Source organism: Parasteatoda tepidariorum, chromosome 5 (assembly GCF_043381705.1).
Source record: "Parasteatoda tepidariorum isolate YZ-2023 chromosome 5, CAS_Ptep_4.0, whole genome shotgun sequence".
Classification (NCBI taxonomy): Eukaryota; Metazoa; Arthropoda; class Arachnida; order Araneae; family Theridiidae; genus Parasteatoda; species Parasteatoda tepidariorum.
This window is the reverse complement of record NC_092208.1, coordinates 20,128,503-20,151,690: the sequence shown is the minus strand read 5'-3', so window position 1 is coordinate 20,151,690 and position 23,188 is coordinate 20,128,503. Positions and strand designations below refer to the sequence as shown.

The window sequence follows — 23,188 nt, the reverse complement described above, 5'->3', positions numbered from 1 at the left end:
CTTTCGACCAATTTTCTTATTAGTTAGTAACAGTTATTTATTTTTTTGCTAGTTATTAATTGTTAGTTTGTTTTATATAGTTATTATTTGCTAGTTTTTTACACTAATTCTTATTTTTTTGTGATTTCTTGTTAACTAGTGTTTTTGATAATTATTAATTGTTAGCATTTAATTTTTGCTTGTTATCCTTTGTTAATTTGTTTTTATAACTATTTATTGCATAGCTTACATTTTAATGATTAGCTTTTATTTCTATTTGAAAGTTAATATTTAGCTTGCTTTCCTTTGTTAATTAATAATTTTAATAGCCATTAAATTTCCTACTTATAATTTCAACAATTTTTAAAATTGTCAAAGACAATTTAAACACTTCCTTCGTATTGAAACTTATTTTATTGTCTGAGACAAGCCGATCACCGACAAAGATGTTCACGTGGTTAAATCGTGGAAAAATTATAAAAAGTATCTATATATATATATGCACTTTTTTTTAATTTAAACTTTACTCGTAATAAAAAAAAGCATTATAATTTTTATTGTATCATTTCCAATATTTGATGGCACATTTTAAGAATTTGGGGGCACAAAAAAGTGCCGCGGCACAGTGGTTGAGAATCACTGGAATAGAATAACGTAATGGGTAACTCAGTGCGTGTACATAGACTAGTGTGTTGCTTTTAAAGATTACACATTCCTATTGTACAGAACCAGAGACGGTGAGATTATCTTGAAGCCGAAAATACCAATCTTAAAATCTGGTCAGCAAGTTTTTCATGCATTAATTCCATAAAAAAGATATATTATATGCTTTTGTGAACACATTTGCTGCACTGTAAAAAACACTGTGTCAAATTACTGTAAAAAGTCTATCATTGTACTTTTTATCGTAATACCGGTTTCTACCGGAACACATACAGGACAAAAAGTCTGATATACCATAATTTAAACGGAAATAATTACAGTAAAATCACTGAATCAGTCGAATTACATAAATATTACTGTAAAAATTACGGTAAAATATTTTACGGTAAAATAGATTTTATGGATGATGCACCCGAAGGGCATCATCGTATATAGCGTATGTTGATTTACAATTTTTAGCAGTTTGGTTTTATTAGTTTTTTCTCACTAATATGAAAAACTCTTTGTCCAATTATTGAAAAATATATTAATACATATTATACATAAACAGCCTACTTACAATATGTAAAAATAGTCCATTGATCATGCTTCATCATGCTCATTTAGTATGCTAAGGGGTGCTGAAACTTAACCGAGATGTTTATTATTCGTTGAAATTATTTTTTAAGCAATTACGCATATGGACATCGTGCACTTTGGAAAGAAAAATCTTCATTGAAATCTTTTTATAGTTTGTCTAAGTTAAGAACTCATCCCGCCATAAAGTCTGAGTCCGTCTGGTGCTATAAAAGCAAGATTGGGGCACTTTAGGGAGGGTAGCTTCCATCTAGGACTGACACAATAGACAGAAGAAAGAGACCCCCTTTCTCTCGAATCTCTCCAAAACAGTGACCCCGCACCCCTACTTAAAATAGTCATACCTCGTTACCATAGTGACCGCCACAGGTCCCAACGAATGTCTGGAGGAGTTCTTATATTAGACAGACTATCCTCTTAATAAATTGTTTCCTAATAAATCAAGTTAAACTTACAATTGCAGTCATTGTTTATTTCTCGGTATAAAACCACAAGTTGAATGTCATTGACATTGTCATTGCAATTTTAAAGATTTAATGCCAGGCTTGTCAATTTTTAAAGTTTTTTTTAGATTTCAACTTTTATTTTTCTGGACAGTATAAGTAAACATATACTGCAAATAGGGAAAAAACTATGATATCAGTCATCCATAATATTCAATTTTCAATTAAATATATAAATTTCATCAGAAATTAATATATACTGAAAATTGGAAAGGCACCTATGCCATAGACTGAATTACTTCTTTAATAACATAAACTTTAAAGTATTGGTTGCTAAAAGTAAATTTGTGCGTTCTCTGGGTTCTTCAATTCTGCGTTCTTCAATTCAATGCGTTCTTCAATTTAACATCTAAACAATATGAAATACGTGGAGTCCTTATTAAAGATGTTTCTTTTTTATTTCGGGATCGTAATCTTTCAGGAAACAAGTCGATATCTAATTATCTTGCAAATCACCTGTATTATTATTCTGCAACCGTCTAAGTTGATCAAGAACTTAATTTGATATAGGCAGATAAATAAATCGATCTACTTTGAAGGAGTGGTTGAAACATTTCGGTACAACAATATTTATGTCACTCTTGTTATCATTTAATATCTTAAATTGCAAACAGTACTGTCAATATTATTAATAATTGAAGTATTGATCCCTGTTCTATGAAGTAGCAACATTTATTTTTCTCACTCAATGCATTTTTTTCGGGCAATGTATTTTTTGAGATTTTTTCATTTTTATTAAGTGCTATGGACCATGATGGCATAATCTAAATTAGCTTGAGTAAATTTCATGCAGTTCAGTTATAATAGTTTTCACAGTAGCATTATTTAAATTATTATAGCTTCCGGATATGGCTTTTAGTATAGTAAAGTTGGAGTAGTTTCATAATATTTTTGAGGAAGTGAAGGTAGAAAAGCTTCATGATAGTTTTAATTACAGTTGTTTTAAATTATATTCAACAAAAATTCTTTACAGGACAAACTTCTTTCATGTTAGATATGCTAGTCTTAATGTTAGATAAACAGTTATTGACATTTGGCAAACAGTAGCTTTTGCTGCGTAGACTGAAATAGAAAGCTTTTTATGTATGTACCACAAAGCAACAAGGTTGTGCATCAAATTGAAAATAATAGTAAGCACTTTTTTGTAGATGTAAAAATTGACCAAATGATAAAAATAATTTCTCACAGAAAAATTTTCCTTTAATATTAAATAAGGCTGCTTTGCTTGCAGTCAATCATATTTTCTAAAAAAAAAAATCTAACTGTTACTAATAATTGTATATGTAACAAACTTAATTAGTTTCAAGTATACATTCATTTGAATTTTTTATTAGTGTCTTCAAATATATAGGAAAAAAAGATGCTAGAAATACTTTAAGATAAATGTGAGTTAAGGTTTTGAGTACCAATCTTCCCTTCATTCTCTTCTCTCCAAATAAGAATTTCCCATCTTTCTCTGTTGACCTTAGCCCACACATCATCACAAAACTTTGGAGCAGCTGCGCCATCCTGCGTCTATAGTGCATGGAAAAAACTCAATAAATTTGGATCAAAGCACAAGACAGAGATCAAAAGGATAGAACCTCTATGTTTCCAGCCTCCATCAGGTATCGAGAGTAAATGATATATCCTGGTATTTTCGATGATACCTTAGGGGATATCATATACTATTCCTCTTTCACAGACATTTTACTCTAGGGGGATATATTTTAGAGAACTCAAATATTGCACCTTAACCTTTACTGCTCCAAAGAATATTCTTTGAGTGTTGTATTAAATTGAGGTTTTCCCCGATTCCCGCCAGCTTGGAAAAGGTGTTATATTGCAGGTGTTTTATTTCGTAGAGTGCTGATATAAACTTAAAAGCAGATCTTTATCACCTATTTCTTTTCAAATCCGAAACTTATATTACTTTGAAATCGATTCAAATCAATAAGATATTATTTATTACTCCAGATATTTACAGAAATGAGAAGTATAAATTTAATGATGATTGTTGGAAAAATTATTAAATATTACGTAGTTACACAGAAGTTATGGATAAGTTTTATAATTTATTTTGTATTCATAACGTAAAAATGACCATGAGTAACAATAAAATTTAGTTTCACGGAACATGTTAAAGAATAAAAATATGATATATCGTAATTTACACAGTAATAATTAGAGTAAAATATTTAATCAAGCTGATTAAATAAACAATACTGTATACATTACGACATATTTTACCGTAAAAATGGTGTGTTCGGTGGAAGGGATATTACGGATGTCGCAACTAAAGTGCCGGTACTTTATAACGTATTTTGATACGGAGTTTTTTACAGTGTAATAAATAGAGATACTCTTTGAAGCACTCTTAACTCTTAAGGTCATAGAATTGTTTTAAATACATAGTAATGGCATAACTTAAGCAGAAAATTTCTGTGATTAAAAATATTTGGTTGCATTTAATTGTGGTATCCACAATATCTACATCAGGAGTACAATGACTTGAGAATATTTAATTTGAAAAAAAAGTATATTACACTTCACGAACAAGGAAAAACATAGAAAGTATAGATGATGCGAAAAGTTAGTAAAAAATATCGAATAAAATCCGGTATTTAGGATTCTATCTAATGGGCGAAATTAATAATTTGTATTCTTTCTTGAGGCAAGATAAGATTAAAAATGAACACTCATTTTTTAACTAAATGCTTTAAAAAACATTTCTAGCTATATACATAATTTTATTAACTAATTTCATAAAGAAAGGAAGACTTTTGGCAAATATAATTAAAACAGTGATATTGTACACAGGTAAATATGTTCCTAGAATAATTGTTTTTTAAATGTTAAGTTCAAATATTCATTATTTTTATGATTTAAAGCATAGGTTAAAATTTTTCGTTAAATGATTATAAATCATTGTATATGCTTTAGGCGCTATGTCTTAAAAAATATATATTCAAGAATAAATAACTTATTTAAATGCTACCTTTTAAAAAAGAATTTTTACTGTTAATCCATCTATCTTGAACATTATTGTATAAAACTTAGTTTATCACACTTGAAATAAATGTCATAATTATTTAATTTTCTAGCATCAGACACAATTTTGTTGTAAATTGTACCAGAATTTTTAATAAATCACTTTGGTAAAAATATGGAATTTTTTGCTGTTCCCATAGAGCAAGAAACACGGTAAATTTTGCTATGATTTTGCATTTTTAACTATGATTTTTTTCTCAGTGAAGAAACTAGTGATAAAGTTCTGTCTTTTGCGTCTAACTATGAAATATTCAAAATTTTGGAATTAAACAAGCTCTGGTAAGTTTACACCAAAGAAAAATCCTTACAAGTGACAAAAATACTAGCATTTTATGTCACTGAGACATATGTAGAACATTTTTCCTATCCATACAGAAACTCTACAAGAGTATGACAACCTCTATATTTTAAAATGTTTCGCCTTTCAAAAGTCAGTCACTAGTTGGAAATTTATTGCTGCAAAAGGCTGAACAACCGAAGATTTTTAGGGATGATATACGTGACCGAAAATGAGAATGATTTTTCTGTCCAAGTTTAAACATGACAGGCCGAAAAATATTAGAGTAGGTAACTCTATTTTATATCCTTTAGTAAATGCAATATTTAAAATATTTATAATCCTCTCGTCGAAAAATTATTATATTAAAATAGGAATATATATATATATATATATATAAAATTTCCGACAAGCGGCACTATTTGGTGCAAAACATCAAATTCAGTCTTTCTACATTACTAAAATTAGAACAGAGATTCTAAAAATGTATTTTCCCTGGAAGATAAGATGTGTACTGTATAATTTCCACAAATGTTTCTCACATATTCCAATATTCATACAGTAATGCACTTTCATATTTCAACCTAATCTTTAGATATTTTCGCATAAGATATAATGTTTGGTATAAAAAGCAAATAATAATGTAGAGAGCGAAACCATAAGGTAAAAGAAAAAAGCTTTAATGTAAATATTTTTTCTTTCTAAAAATAGGAAAGATGAAATAAATATCGATGTTTGGCAATCAATCAATCAATGTAAAATTAAATTAAATAAGGAATGTGAATTCTTTTAACTTTAANATTAAATTAATAATATTACTAAAGTCCCCCTTTTTTCATATGTTTATAATTTTCCTTTGTTTTATGTTCATATATATATATATATATATATATAGTATATTTTACAAAAATTTCTTAAAAAGAACCTTTTTTTTTAATTAGAATTTCTCATAATAAATTTTACTTCACCATTGTTTTAACTTAATCATCATACTTTCGAAAATTGAGAAAGATATGAACTTCTAAATATTAAGTTTTTTAAAAAACTAGCTAATCTTACAATAAATCTATCAAAACAATTAGTTTTGAATCCTTTTGCGTCATATTCTTCGTTAAAAAGGTTGCTTTAATGGCACAATTCAACAATTAATCGATATCGCATTTTTTTAAAACAAAGGAAGTCAAAGCTGATCATCATGTAGAAAAAAAAATCCAATAGTAAATTAATTTAAAACTTATTTTCATAGCTATGTAAATCTAATAGGAAGAGTACAATATAAAAATACAAATGTAAGTACAAAGAGAAAATCTTAATTGAATTCGAATTGAATACCAACTGCTTGAAGAAAAGAATAAGTTAAAGAAATATGACAGTTTCGCCAAATAACCATAGATTTGGCAGCTTTTATGATGGATGGGATCCTTTTTAAACGGCACTTACAGTCGATTTTATTTGACTTGGTGTTTATTTAGCCGAAAAACTACTCACGCAAGTTCAGATGAAATAGTTTAAGGTTCCATTTCTTTCGATTGTTTTTAACTAAAACTTGCATTATTTTCAATTTATAATACATTATGGGATAAAATTGGGGCAATATTTTACTTCGTAAATCTTGCATATCAGCAAATATTTATTAAAAAATATTGTTAATTATTTTTCATGAAATAGAAATATTATTTCTCTGTTCTATGTTACTTAAACCAAATATTCAGACAACGAGAATTCATTCCAATAACGAGAAGTTCTTGAAGACAATAATAATATTATTATTGAGGAACACTAATTAATGTGCAGGCATTTTTTAGACATGACTCATTTTCGATGCATTTATGTGATGTATTTAATATTTCAGTATTTTTTTGGATATTTTTATATCAGAAAAGTTTTGAAAAAAATTGCTAAACTAATTGCAATGAAATTTCATAAATACATGTATGCATTACAGGCATTTATGAAATATGTATTACATGTACAATTTAAATGATGCATAAATTAAACTTTTCGATAGCTAGATTTTATATTTGTTGATAGAATGTCACATCAGTAAATATTTAATAAACTATTCGTTACTTATTAACTATTAGTTATAAACAATATTTAATAAACAATTTCAACTACGAATATTTTATATCATTATTTGATTGATCAATTTTACCACAACCAAACATTTTAATTAAAAGAATGAAGAGTAAAATTAATAACGTTTAGATTTAAAAGGAAAACTTCCTTTGAAGAGCACTAATTTGTGCAAGATCACAATTTTCTACATAAATTTAATCGTGTAAGAAAATTAAAAAAATACTAAAACTTGCGAAAACAATAATAAGGTCACCAATTTTAATAAGCTCTTCCGTATCTAACATACTGTAATAAAGTAAAACAGAATATCTGAGATTTAAAGAAATATTTAAATGCTCATTAATCATTAAATTGAGATTTTTGTATCAAAATAAACTTTATATAAACTTGTTTTTTAACGTTCAATATGGATTTGTTTCTCTCTAAAAACTAATATTCTCTTGATTGTTAAAACATTGAAAGCTATCTAACTATAATTTGAACACTATGGTTACGTTTAATTATACGAAAAATATCAAAAACATAGATATTTCTCTGATTTTTGTAACTGCTATTAAATTCATTACATAATGTACTACATTTATATAAACTAAACTCAGTGGTGTGACAGCCCTTAAAAGGCCAATGCCTACTGTGCCCATTCCTTGGGCTCTGAGGAGCAGACGAAGATGTTCCAGTTGGGGGTCAGTTGAACGCAGAAACCCCAGTACTTCATTTATATAGAGAGTATAAATTCAAAGATTACTTAAATTTTAATAATAAAATACGAAATAATAATAATAATAATTTTTCACACAAAATGTTCGAGGTTAACATCAATTTCTTCATAATTATTTGATATATATCTTACTTGAATGTAAAAGCTTCTGTAATACACTCGAACAGTCGATATTATTTTTTAAAATTATTCCATGTAGTATGTATCTCACCAATTAAATTCAAACTTACTCATCATTTATAAATATTTTATTTCATTTTATATCAGTTACGTCTTTTATATGAATGAGTCTTTTGTATGAAATAGTAAAAAAAAGAGAACAAAAATTAATGAAACTATGAATATAAGAGAGTATTTTTTGAAATTTTTATAGTTCATAATTTCTACGCCCTCCTTTTTCTTTTGATTATAAAATATCCCATAATTTCTTCTTGGCACATTTATCTTCAAACATAACCAATCTAGCAAAAGATGAACAAAAAGTTGAATCTTTAATCTATTTTGCTTGGGAAAAATCATATTTTGGTGAAACGATGTACATGTATAATAAATTTAATGCGACAGCTAAACGGATACTGTGCGCTCGCCACATTCAGACGCACATTTTGAAGCTTGCGTGATTGCGTGATCAACCGTGAGTGCACTGCAAATTAATCACTACAGACGGAGGTCACATGGAGTGTTTAGTACGTGTTATGTCAAGTAAATTTTATCGCGTCATCTGCAAAATGTATTTTTGCGTGAATAATTAACTCGAAAAATAGCCAAAGTATTTTCGATTTCACTAGAAACATACTTTTGAGGCGAAACAATTTTGTTTTGATAAATATTGATGAGAAAACCTAAAAGACACCCAGATGTGTTTGTGTATGAATAAAAACAGCATTTGTTATTTGAATAAAATTGGAACATGATTTAATATGTATGTACGGTATTCAGAATTGATTTCTTACATTCTCCAACAGAAAAATGAGTTTAAAATGAGCCGAATCTCAAACTATCAGGTTCCCGTGAAACGTTTATGCAATTTTAAGATAATTATAACAACTTCTCTCTTTATATTGTTATCGTCTTTTATTAATCTGTTTAGATTTAATAGTTTTTCTTTGATTTGTTAATTTATTTAAAGGTATTCAAATTAGAATGTCATTATATTTCTTTCGGGTAATTTAAAGTAATTTTCATTTCTTGCCTAAATTTAATACCAATATCTCAAGCCTATTATTGTAAAACTAAATATCTAGCATAATATGTAAAGATTGAAATAAACTAAATGAAAGCACAAAACAATAAACAACCACCTAAACATAAACGCTTATAGTTCTCAGTAAGGTATAAAACCAAATAACTTTCTAAAATATTTTAATTTTTTCCCCACATTTTTTATAAAGAAGTGTCAGTTACTTTATCCGTAGGACCATTAAACTTTGAGCTGGCCAGTGTTTAATAATACTACAAGAATACACTGACAAAAAAATACGGGAAAATGTACCAGTATATGATAAAATTTACCTTGTTTCTGGCGTTATGGAAACACTCAAAATCTTAATAGTTTTTCTGAAGCGCTTTGGTAATGATTTTGGTAAAATTGACACTAAAATACAGTTTTATAATATGGAATAACATTTGGCAAATGTGGTAAAATTTATTATTTTGTCTTTATACCTTAGAGTATGTCACAAAACCATTTATTCGGTAAAATTTACTTTTCAGTTCTGTATTATTTACAAAATTTTATTTACTAATAATAAGAATCATAATTTTAAAAACAAGAATTTCCGGTTAGCCGTTACATTATTAATAGAAAAGTTACAAAATAAATGGATCAAATACTGTATGTTTTAGTTTTATTTACCAGAATTCCGGTACGATGCAGTACTGTAATTTTACCAAATTTTTTTTCTCCGTATAGTCAGCACTTGGTCGCAAAGTAGCACTTGACTTTGACACTCGTTCTGGTGGTCTGTCATCATTGGACTTAACCAGAATCACAAGAAAAATACAAAGCTGCGGCAGCAACAATGCAGAATAAATGAGCTTTTAAACATAAACACAATAATTTAATAAATGCAACTCACCAACAGTTTTAAAGATGGATCCACTATGCTGTAAAAATTTCTGGTTTAAATTCTAATAAAAATTACCAACACTCAGGGGAACGGTACTTTTACCGTAAAATCAATTTTACTGGAACATGCTTGGAGAAAAATAACTCATATATCTTAATTTTTACAGTAATAATTTCAGTGAAATCACTTAATGACTCGAATTAAATAAATATAACTAAAACCCACGGTAGTACTCTCTTAAAATGAAAGAGTTATTTCCCCTACTCAAAAAAGAGTTAAATTTTTTTAACTCCACTTGAGTGAAATACATTCTTATTTGAGCGAAATTCTTGCTTTGCATTAACTCAAACTTGAGTGGTATTTATTAAGCAATATGTGAGTCCTTTCAGCTCAAACTTGAGTGATTTATTTATTATTTAATTGTGTGCGAGATATAAGCTGGAAATTCTATCGTTTTATTTTAAAAAGCAAACAATAATAAATCTAAATAAAATTGTTATGTTCTGTGATCTAAATAGATTATGTCTTCCTTTTTATTTTACGTTTAATTCTTTTTTTACTGGAGAATATGTCATTTAATATCTTGAANTCCGGTACGATGCAGTACTGTAATTTTACCAAATTTTTTTTCTCCGTATAGTCAGCACTTGGTCGCAAAGTAGCACTTGACTTTGACACTCGTTCTGGTGGTCTGTCATCATTGGACTTAACCAGAATCACAAGAAAAATACAAAGCTGCGGCAGCAACAATGCAGAATAAATGAGCTTTTAAACATAAACACAATAATTTAATAAATGCAACTCACCAACAGTTTTAAAGATGGATCCACTATGCTGTAAAAATTTCTGGTTTAAATTCTAGTAAAAATTACCAACACTCAGGGGAACGGTACTTTTACCGTAAAATCAATTTTACTGGAACATGCTTGGAGAAAAATAACTCATATATCTTAATTTTTACAGTAATAATTTCAGTGAAATCACTTAATGACTCGAATTAAATAAATATAACTAAAACCCACGGTAGTATATTTTAGGTAAAAGTGGATTTCACAATAAGCTGTATTTTACTGATGATGCCCTGGAAGTGCCGGTACTTCATGTCGTAATTTATCTGAAATTTTGAACAGTACATAATTTGCGGATAAATTCTTTTAAGCCATTTAAGAAATTTTAATTATATTTTTCTTTTTCTAAATTATCATTTAATTTTTTTTTAATTTAGAGATTAAAAACTTTTTCGGAAATTTCATAAATGTTTAATGGCTGTAAAATCTTAATTTTAATAACTTTTAACTCACCAAACAACTATTTTAGCTAAATTTATTTTACAATCTATAAAATATACTGAAATATTTAAATTTAAAAAAAAAAATCAATATCATGTGCAAAACTTTCATTGTTCGCATCGCCTTAATAATTTATTTAAAAAACTGCAGAGATTTAGGACTAGTAAGAGAACTTAGAAAAATGATTCCTAATTACTTCGGAAATAATTTTTAACTCACCAAACAATACGAGGTAACAAAAGCTCTAGCTCATCTAATAATACTTTATCAGTAAGAAACACCTACATATTTTTTATCATGGTCTAGACTCTAGACTTTAGATGTAAAAAATTTATCAAAGTTAAAACCTTTAAAAAATAAGAGAAATATAATTAATGATTAGCATTTAAGTATAAAAATCTATAACAGACTATATTAAGCAAATGAATATATATTTATACACAATGTGTGGGAATATTTTGAATTAGTTCATAAATATTTTTTTTAGCATTTAGCACTTATAAAGCCTGTATAAAGAAGTTGAATAGCGTTTGAAATTAATTATAAAATTTTTTAATATATTAGACTTATTAACAAATTTTAATGCGTTTTACAATAATATTGTAATTAGAACATTTTCATATTTACCATTTCTTAATTAATGGAAAACATCTTTAGTGTTTTTTTATACATATTTTGACATTTTTCATCTTAATTTTACTTTAATTACGCTTTTAGTAAATAGCCTTCGTCGGTTGGTGGTCGAATCTAGAAAAATCTCCATTCAAATTACCATGAACTAAGTGCTTCAACTAAATGGAATTTTTGTCAAAGGGAATGAAGAAAATATTCTGACTAGTTGGAATACTTAACTACTGCTGATGCAGAGCTGAAAACAAATTAAATTACGGTGAAAAGTTCTGGTACCCTGTGTGCAACACCCATATATATACTTTTTGACACAAACTTTAAACCATAATTTTTACAGAAATATCTATTTCATTGCAGTAATTCGGTGCACTTTAAACAATAATTGTAAATTCTACAGAAAAAAAAACAATCTTTTTTTTTTACAAGAAAAAAGTGATTTTTGTTCTGTTTTTCATCATTACCTGAACACTGCGAAAAAATGCTTTTTTACTTGGTTTTATTTATTTATTTATTTGCTGACCTTTTCCGCATATTTGAATCTTAAAGCTGTTTTTCACAAAACAGCTTATTCACAAACTGATACTATTATAACTGCCAATTAAAATTCTAGATTTTGCCATGCAGTTTTGCTTTCTGCAAAAAAGTTTTGTCTTTTTGTTTCCAATTTATTTTACGATTATTATCTATACTTGCTCTTACTTTGAAAAATTATTTTATGGTTTTGAAAAACGAATAAGTAAAATTGTTATTCGTCATTATTGTCGAATTGATACTCTACCTGATTATTATCTGTATTGAGATATACGTTTTTGGTAAGTTAAATTGCCTGATATTTTAATAAATTTGGTGTAATTTAGTTGTAAAAAAATTTTTTCGAAAAATAATTACAGTTTTTGTTAAAAAACAGAGTTAAAATAAGAGAGTTTGTTTGTTAAAGTAACAATACTTATTTCTGTAAAAAAGAGGTCTACGTTTTCAAATAACATTATTTTTCTATGAAGTAAGAGAAAAGTTCTTTATAGTATTAATCGTAATCCCAAATTAACAAGAAATTATAAAAGTCAACTATTAGTCGACTAGTCAATAAATATCAACTAGAGAAATTAAAAGCTATTGTAATAGCAAGTATGCATGAGAAGATTCGAAAATTAAAAAAAATATATACATAGTTCTGGAAAAATATAAGTTTATCTTCACAATCATTTTCCACTTTTTATCTTATTTTTCGTAAACATCTTTCCAGGAAATAAGTAGTAGCTTCAAATGAAAATCTCTTTCCAGCATCAAGTGTCAGAGACATTTACAACACACAAAAGTAAAGTAAATTGCTCGTCAGTGCAATTAAAAATGTTTCTATCATAAAATGCAACCCTCCTCTGCCTTTATCTCACTCATTCACAGGGCAAAGGCAGCTAAAATTTGCCCTGGATATACGCAGTTGAACGACAACCGGGGTGCCGTGTATCGGACACTATGACAGGAGGTTGACAGTTATTTAATGGAAGAAGATATGCCCAGGCTGAAATTTAATCTACTGCCAAAAGAGATTGCCGTTATAAAACTTAGAAAATGTTATAAGGCTTTAGCCGTAACGTTTCCGGACAACGGATTTAGGAGTTTGTTTTAACTATTACTTGCGCTAGATTCTGAAAGATTTATTTTTTCGAAGAGATTTACATAGAGTGTAAGGAATAAAATTTAATGCAGTGGTTCTCAAAATGTTTAAATTTTTTTAAATGTTAAAATGTCAAAATGATTAAATTTTTTTCAAAAAAAAGTGTTTTTCGATCGTATTTTCAAACCAAAATTTTTTGTGATATATTACTATATGGAAGGAAAAGCTACCACACAAATATTTTAAATACATTATATTTTGGGTTTAATTGCTTGCGAATTATGCTTTTTTTATGAATAAAACCATAGTCCATCAATTATTTTTACTAATTGATAGATATAATAATTAATTCATCTATCAACTAGTATCTACAAACTCATCGATATATATTCCAATTAATCAATCTATCAATTAGTATAACCATACTAATTGAAAGATATACTAATTTCCATATCTATCAACTAGTGTAAATAAAGTAATAGATCGATATTTCAGTAAATTAGCCAGTTTCCTCTTGTCAAGGTAAAAACTTAATCTGGATTTCAAACCAAGAAAAAAATGCTACGTTTAAGTTAATTGGATTTTTAAACAAATAAAGCTACACATTATAAAACCAAACTTTTAAACAAAAAAAAGCAACTTTCAGACTTTTCGACTTTAAAAAAAAATTCACGTCTAATTAAGGTATAAAGTACTGTCACTTTGGGTGCATCATTCGTAAAATTCCATTTTTAGCGTAGAATATTATACTGTAATTTTTACAGTACTATTTGTATTGCTTAGAACAGTTCGGGAATTCCACGGTAATTATTGCTGTAAAAATTACGGTATATCAGATTTTTCGTTTTGTAACTTGATCTGGTGAGAGTGAATTTTACAGGATAAAATACCGTCACCATGCTTTTTTTTAAATTTTATTTATTGTGCAGTACTTTGAATCTAATTTTTTTTGCAATGTACTTTTAAGCATGACAAAAAAATAACATTTTAGCTAAAGATATACAGAGAAAAAATATAATCAAAATTACTTGAATATGGTAAAATTTACACTATATCTAGTCCTACGTGGACTCCAAAAAGCTCTGTAATTTTGTCACAGAGCGTTGGCAATGGTTTAAATATATTTTTACAATAACATATGGTATTAGAATATCTGATGAAATTTGATAAATATGGTAAAAGTTGGTAATTTTATAATGATATGTTATATAGAGCATGTCATAAAAATCATTTATTTGGTGAACTTTAATTTTTTTCAAAATATTTTTTACTAAATATATGGTATTAAGAGCTATAATTTTTAAAAACAGAAATTCCGTGATATGTTACTATACGAACGGAAATTTTACCAAATGAATGGTTTAATTAATTAATAGTATATTTTAGTTCCATTAACTTGATATATGGCTTTATTTCCCAGATATGTCATACAGTAAGATAATTTTGCAAGATTTGTGTTTTCTTTTCAATGTTCATCAATAGAATAAAATAAACTTAATTAGAGAGATAGCCTGGTAAAAGTCAATTTGAATAATTTACTATACTAATCAGTTTGTTTAAAAAAATAATTACGCTTTACATTAGCAATCAATGTTATAACCTATCATACTTTGAAAAGAAGAAAATTCCGTAAACTCCACAATCATTATTTCAAAAATAAAAACTAATCTAGGTAATTGAGACTTTGGGATATAAAAGTATCCTATTTTAGTAAGGAAAATTCTTTAATTATTCATTTTTAATCCTTTATTGTAGGTTTCTAATGAGAGAAATAGGTTCTCTAGAAAAAAATTATGTTAACTATACAATTAACTAACATTTAATTTTAAGTTCTTCTCAATTTCCATTATTATTTAAAGTGATTATTGGAACATATATAGAAATTATAAGACATGGAATCTATTTAAATGCTTAAGTTTGCTCTGAAATGTCTAAATCGTAATATCATTAAATGTGTGTTTTTTTGAAAATTTGTAAAGATTTGTTTATATATTCTAAAATAATAACGGCATATCTGAAAGACTAGCACTTAAACTAAATTTCTGAAAGTATTTTGTAAGAAATGCTCACAATTATTTATAAAATAAATTTCAAATTAATTTAAGTAATGATTTAAAAATTCTGATGATGTAATTAATTTTCTGTAAAGTAGCTATACAAATTGAATTTTGAAATCTTAAAACAGTTATAAAATATTTTTAAGTAAAATACAATAATGTCAAAAATAATATTCTTAATGAACAATACAAGAATATGAAATTTACAGTTCAATGAAAAAATTTTCATTGCAGTTTAATGTGAACTGATTTATTTAAATTATGCAGGTAGAGGTCGAAAGTAAATTGACTATTGCTCAAAAATCTATTGGTAAATGTAACATTGTTCAAGTAATCATTTTCTATGAACGTTACAAAAATATGAAAATTTTAGTTCAATGAAAAATTTCCATCATAATATAGTGGGGACTGATTTAGATAAAGGAGCGGTTCACAATTTCTTACGAATTCGGAATTTAAAATGATCGAACATGTTTTGGTGGAATCCTAAGCTTATAAGTAAAATCAGTAGTGGTGATACTAAAAAAATGATTATTGCGATAATTTTCAATCTGAAAAATAAAAGCTTTTAGTCATCGTTTCATTAATTGAAATTATAGGTTTTATTATAAGAGCATTTGAATTTTTAGGTCTGTAATTGCATCTTTATGGTATATGTATAAGCTTATAAATTGCGCTGAATTATGATTTTCAAGGAAGAACTGTTAAAATGGTTATCATAGAAGCATATACCTTTATTTTTAGTAATTTAATTTTGTAATTGAAATGATATAATCGGAATTAAATTATGATTCAATGTCTTATAAATATTTGTCTTTTTAATAATTATATCTTTTTAATAATAATTAAATATTAAGTTGTATAAGCTATTTTAAATATTAAGTTGTATAAGCTATTTTAAATATTAAGTTGTATAAGGTAGTAAAAATATTGGAAATTTCGCACAATCTGCGTTCTCATGTAAATCTCTTCATAATAATTATATTTTTAGTATAAACCTATATGCGTAAAATATAACTCAATGTCTCATTTTTTATTCATATGAAAATTCAGTTTTGGTACAAAATGAACCAATTTCATCAGTGATGTATTAATTTAAGGTTATATCCGTTTACGATAAACATTTTATCACTTAACGCATATTACTATTAAGAGAATATTTGCCTTAAGCAATAAATAATTCATAAGCGTCATTTTGATAATGATTTATTACTTATGTTGTGATGATTTATATTATTTCATTCAATGCATTATTAATTCCATAATGCATCGACATTTTGGCACAATAAAGCAAATTGGTTCACTCATTTATTTTCTTCTGTATCCTAACAAAACTTTGGATATCGTCTTGACTCAATGGTCAGTTAGTAGATCAGAATTGTTACCGACATGTAGTTTTCTCACATGCACATAATCCATTTTGGAGAGACATTGAAAAGGAGAAGTTAGATTGACAAAGGTTGTGAATGCGTCAGGTGACGTACTCATACTGTAGTTATCAATTTGTTCTGTTGAATAGTCATAGCATTCTGTACACTTCATTAAGATTCTGTTCTTTTCCCTTTCCAGTATGTGATTTAATAACAGATTTGATTCATTGATAAAGATTACGTATTGTTCAATAACATTAATAACTTGTTAGCGTATTTAACTCGAATGGTTACTCTCGATTAGAAAATTACTAGCGACAATGCTGCCATAGTTTTGGGTGTTTAATTTTTCATTACATTTTGTTTGGCAGTGCATATACTATAAGACTGCGTTAGACAGCAAGAAGTGTAGATAACTTTACGGGCAGTGCAATGAAATGAAAATTCAACACTTGATAAATAGTTCAAGTGCCAAATTTTTGTCAGCTGCATTGCAAGGTGACTATAGTGTTGAAATTTGGTGGGCTGAGAGGGCTATTTCTATTTATAAATCTACTATAATAATTACATCTACTATAATTATAATATTTACTATAATAATTACAGTAAATATTGTAAATTAATTTTTTTAAAATTTGCTATAATTATGTAAAATTATATCGAGTTTTTCTTTCTCAAGAGAATGCTTTTTTAAACACTATTTTTAGAGATTTTTTCTCACTTTTATCTCTTTAACGACTATTTATCCTTTTCTTTTATTATCTCGTTATTCATTTCTTTTGAGAACTTAATTTTATAAGCTAGTACTTAAGCTGACGTCGTTAACATAAAAGAGATTAAGATGATTCCAAGTTGAACGTAAATGAGAGAAAGGAAGAGCGAGATTAGATGTTACCGGATATAAATTTTAACATTCATATCGACATTAGAAAAAAAGACTTAATTCAAGAGAAATGGAAACTGCTTTAGGTTGAACTGATATAATGACATAAGTTTAGCATTATTTATCGTTAAAGAGAAAAATTCCTTTTTTATATCACATTCTGTATCCCTGTGCTAATTGTTTTTCTACTACGGCTTATTCTTTAAATCAAAGCCACTTATTCCTCTCGATATATATATATANTCGTCTCGACTAAAATATATATATATATATATATATATATTCATATCTTGGAATATATATATATATTCACCAATGAGCCTTTCATTACATTATGACCACCCTTCATCTATAACGATGGGTTCGCCCAGGTTTTCATGGTTTCTCGCCCAGGAACAATGTGTTTTCAAGGGGCACATTAGGACCCATAATCCTCATAGAACAATCCCTGACGTCTGTAAGCTACTTGAATATAGTTGCAGACCAGGTTCACCCTGTCATGGCAACAATTTTTACTGCGGGGGATGGTGTTTACCAACAGGATAATACAAGATGTCAGAAGCGTCGAATCGTCGAGGAACATTCCAGTGACTTTCAAGTCATGTCTTGGCCCCAAAATTCACCTGACCTTAATCCAATAGAGCATTTGTGGTCCTGCTTGGAAAAACAAATTCGTGCTGCCATGTTACCCCCTCGCAATGTGAGGGAATTGCAGGACAAGTTGGTGAGCGCTTGGCACCAGATACCTCAGACTACCTTGTGGAATCAATACCACGGCGGGTGCTAGCAGTTTTGAGGGATAACGGTGGTCCTACATGTTATTAGCAGGGAGATCATAATGTCATAATGTAATGGCTCTTCGGTGTGTGTGTATATATATATACACACACACCCACACACACACACACACACNAGATAGATAGATAGATAGATAGATAGATAGATAGATAGATAGATAGATAGATAGATAGATAGATAGATAGATAGATAGATAGATAGATAGATAGATAGATAGATAGATAGATAGATAGATAGATAGATAGATAGATAGATAGATAGATAGATAGATAGATAGATAGATATATATATAGATAGATAGATAGATAGATAGATAGATAGATATAGATAGATATTTGTTGTTGTGTGGGTATGTAGATATCGAAAAAATTTTAAAAATCTTGAAGACATGAACTTTCTATTTAATTTTACAATACAGCATATTCTGAGTATTTTAAAATAAACATCATGTTTTCCAAAGTCCATTTACCTACTTAGAAAACAGTAAGCTGGAATTGATTGAGAAAATGTTATGCACAATATCCGAAAAACGTTGGATAATTTTAGCCATTATGTTTCCTGTAGACTATATTGCAAAACTACGTTATGATAAAATGCACGCAAAAACTCTATTTTGAAAAAAAATTCTAGGCACGTGGGAATAAAAATGGTTTTGCGATTACTTTTCTTTTCATACTTTGTTTATGGCATTCCAATACATTTTTAAGCTTTATTTATTTTAGAAATAATTCGCTAGCATACTTATATATCTAGCAGCAATAAGGTACCAAAATGCCGGCCGCACGCAGACTTTATTCTTATTCTCCATATTGTATTACATTTGTGATTGGTATACCCCGTATCGTAAACGTTGTAGCATTTAATTTGATATAATACACAAACTTAAAATTTAAACATGGGACTTAGAAGGATTATTTTTTTCAGACAATAACAGTGTTTTGGTTTTTTATAATGAATTTATTATTTTTTTTTAATAATTTAATTGTAGAGAATTAATATTTTTTTTACTAAATAAACATGTAATACTTCTTTTTTTGATACAGTGATCGTAATTGTTTTCTGTATTTTGTGATTAAATGTTGGATAATCCGCTATGAAACAGACAAGCGTTAAAGCTTAATATTTCGCAAATGAGTCCACGGAGTACAATGCGTCAAAATAAAACGGACCACCTTGAATAACTTTTGATCTGATGATCGGATCTTCATGTTTGAAGGTGTTCTCACGTTCTCCGCCATGTCTCAAGAACTTTTTTAATGAATTGAAAAAATTTTGCACACAGTTATAAAATTCGTTTGTCCTAAGACAATTCCATGCAAAAAATACATATTAGTTCATATTTACTATTTTTTATTATTTTATTAAATAATAGTCGAAAAAATTTGGAATTGTAAGGTGTACAATTTTTTTACATAATTTCATAATATGTAATTTTATTTGGCAAAATGCAGAATTTAAGCTAAATCGGTTCCCGAAATAGTTCCTGAGAAATCGTACTTTAAATATCTGACTTTTCGAAATTCGATTTCTCAGGAACTATTCAACCGATTTTTCTCGAAATTTGTATTTTATCATTTAAAATTATACTCTTGAAAATCATGCTAGAAATTGTATATCTTGCAATTTAAATTTTTTTCGATCATTCTTATATAAAATACTAAAAACTAATAAATATTTACCAAATATAATTTTTGCATGGAATTTTTTTTACATGAAATAAACGAATTTTATAATTGCGTGCAAAAATTTTTCAGTTCGCTTAAAAAGTTCTCGAGATATACTAAATTACGCAAAAAATGAAATTAACATTAAGGGGTCCAAAGTTTCGAGAGCTCTTCTGACCAAACTATTGGGACCATATCTCCCAGATTGCTGCTATAGCCTACATTTTGTGGGTCACAAATCCGGTTCCGTCGGAAAAAAGGCATGTTTATTCAGAAAAAGCAGGTTTTGTGTCAACTTCCATATCTTAGAATATCGCCTGCTCTAATTAATTAGCATATTTGAGGTCACCCTCTTGAGCCACTAAGTTTGAATCCCAGAACGTAAAGATCCAATCATTAAATCAAAAGTTATTCAAGATTTTCCGTTTTTTTTTTGTTTTTTTTTCCCAGCACGGACATCTGTACTCAGCTTTAAAATTTCAGCAACAACTCTTAAGACCGTTTCCTGAATGTTTTTCAATGCTTTTTTTTCGCACTGTACATAGCATAATACAGGCTAGACCGATCGATTATCAGTTTATATTGACTCGTCTAATATTATAAATGAAAACGAATTGTAGTGTTTTTATATCAAGTCAACTGCTGCTATATTTTAATGCAAGGTTTCTCAAAATTGAGCGAAAATTCACCAATTTAGTAAACAAATATAGTCGAATTTGAAAAATCCCAAGTACTCATTACTGAGTATAGAGACATGCTCGAAATCATCATGGCTGTCACAAATCCGTCTTCATAAGTAAATAAACATGGCGGCAAAGTAAGAAAGTATTGATGACATATCTGAAGGCATACTTTATTTGTGAAATAAATTTGGAATAAAGGTAAGTGCAGTAAAATGTTTCAAAGTTAGATTTTGTTTTTGAATACTACTGATAAATTAATCGTTATACTGATAAATTAATCGTTACTGATAATTAATCGTTGAATACTACTGATAAATTAATCGTTATTAATACTACTGATTGATTAATCGTTATAATCTGATAAAGTTTGAACGTTATCAGAAGATGATACGTAATTTTGTCATGATGTGCCATTTTTGAGACATTTCTACACATTTTAAGATACGGAATAAAGATAACAAGAGTTTTCAAATTTGAATATATTTGTTTCGGAGCTATTTCAACACATTTGTTCTCAGTTTCAAAAAAATCCAATTTTACAGTGTAGTTTCTGTATTTATAACAGGTTTTAAGCCCAAGATATTCGAGACTGTCGAATTTCAAGATTTGCAAAATATAGTGATGTTAAATTTTCCTGAACCTGTTACTGCATAAATTTTATAAGATATTTACATTTTTTTTATTTTTTACTTTTAGCCTCTGTATCAAATGAATTTGGAAGCGATGTATATCTACGGCATAGCAGGCAATTATTCACTTCAGACAAACCGAAAGGATTTGCACCTCCTGCAAGAGTCAGTGACTATTGGACATTATTGAGTCACGTGACTCCATCCTTTGATAATACTTCTCCGAAAAACATGACGACGCAACTGGGGCAAACAGTATACCTACATTGTGTAGTTAACAACCTTGGCGACAAAACAGTAAGTGCTAATTACATTATTTGTTTAAAGTTTTATATGGAGCTAATACAAGCTGGAACAGCTTTGGGAACATGTTTTCCAATTATCTTACCTTTCATATCACTGAAAGTTCTTAAAAGAAAGCGTCTTAAAAGAAAGCTATAAATGTCTTCTGTATTACACTGTCTAAGAAATTGTCATTAGCTCGAATTTCTTTTGCAAAAATTTGATAAGTAGCCTGATTTTATGGTAGTCCAAAAAAAGAATTCTTATAAAATTATTGTCATAGCTTAACCTAATGCACCCTAAGGGTTACAAAACATAACTTAACTTATGTTTCAGCATTAACTGACACTTTAAGAGAAAATAAACATTTTAAAAATGTAAAATGTAAAAAATGAGCACTGAGAAAATAAGTATAGTCAAAACTACCGGAATATAGTAAAACTTGCCGTGTTTCTGGCTCAAGGTTATCATCAAAAAGCTTGGCAACTTTTACCGAAACGCTTTGGTAATGATTTTGGCGAAACTAGCAATAAAATGCGGTTTTATAACCAAAAAAAAATTAAAATTAAATTTAAAAAAAATAAGATTATAAATAAAATTCTGCAAATATTGTAAAATGTTTGTTAAGTTTGTTAGAGCATGGCATGAAAATAATTTATTCTGTGAAACATAATTTATTAGTTTTTTATTTCTCTCTCCTCTCTGGCAATAAAAACTATAGTTTTTAATTCCAGTAAATCTGGAAAAACGTTTCCATAAGAACGAAAAAATTACTAAATGAATGGTTTGTATCTACTTTGGTTTTAATAACCTAAGTAAAGTTTTCGTTTTTGTTTGCTAGAACTATCATTACACAATGTGGTAATTTTTATGATTAGAGAATTATATGCTCAGTGTTTTAAATTAAAGAAATAAAGTTGCAAAGAAAAAAATGTAGGAAAATAAGAATTGATGCACACTTCCAAAAAAAAGAATACATTTTTATTATGTCGGTAGGTAGGTACTTCATACAAGTCACACTAGAGCGGTACTATAGGCTATTTGCTACGGTATGAGAGACGTACCATCGCAATTTTGATCCTCTGTAGGGGATGGCTCCCCGCTTTGGTACCCCGATGACTGCGTGTGAAATCGAGCACTTTACAGTAATAAAGTTTAACGAGGACCGATACCGCGCACCCTTGGTCTCTACGCAGGCTGATCAAACTGGTCACAAACCTGCTTACTGACCACAGCCTTCGGCGTTCTACTGAGAACAGTGCCTTTATGATCAACCCGCTACGGGACTATAGAGTCTAAAGTATTAAGTTAAAATAGTATTCGGGGTGAAACTGCTTTGCTTTTGATAAAACTTAAAACTGTCATGTCTTACTCAAATGCACTACTCAAACTTG

At 28.1% G+C, this 23,188-nt stretch overlaps 1 protein-coding gene across 2 annotated transcripts in view; it reads left to right on the top strand.

The window, feature by feature from the left end:
- The window catches only part of LOC107436612 (zwei Ig domain protein zig-8-like), a 466,930-nt gene that overhangs the window by 234,695 nt on the left and 209,047 nt on the right, over positions 1-23,188 (top strand). For both annotated transcript variants that reach the window (XM_043048563.2, XM_043048555.2), the window contains exon 2: positions 21,580-21,809. In XM_043048563.2, the coding sequence (XP_042904497.1) occupies positions 21,580-21,809 (230 nt within the window). The remainder of the gene's footprint in view (positions 1-21,579; positions 21,810-23,188) is intronic.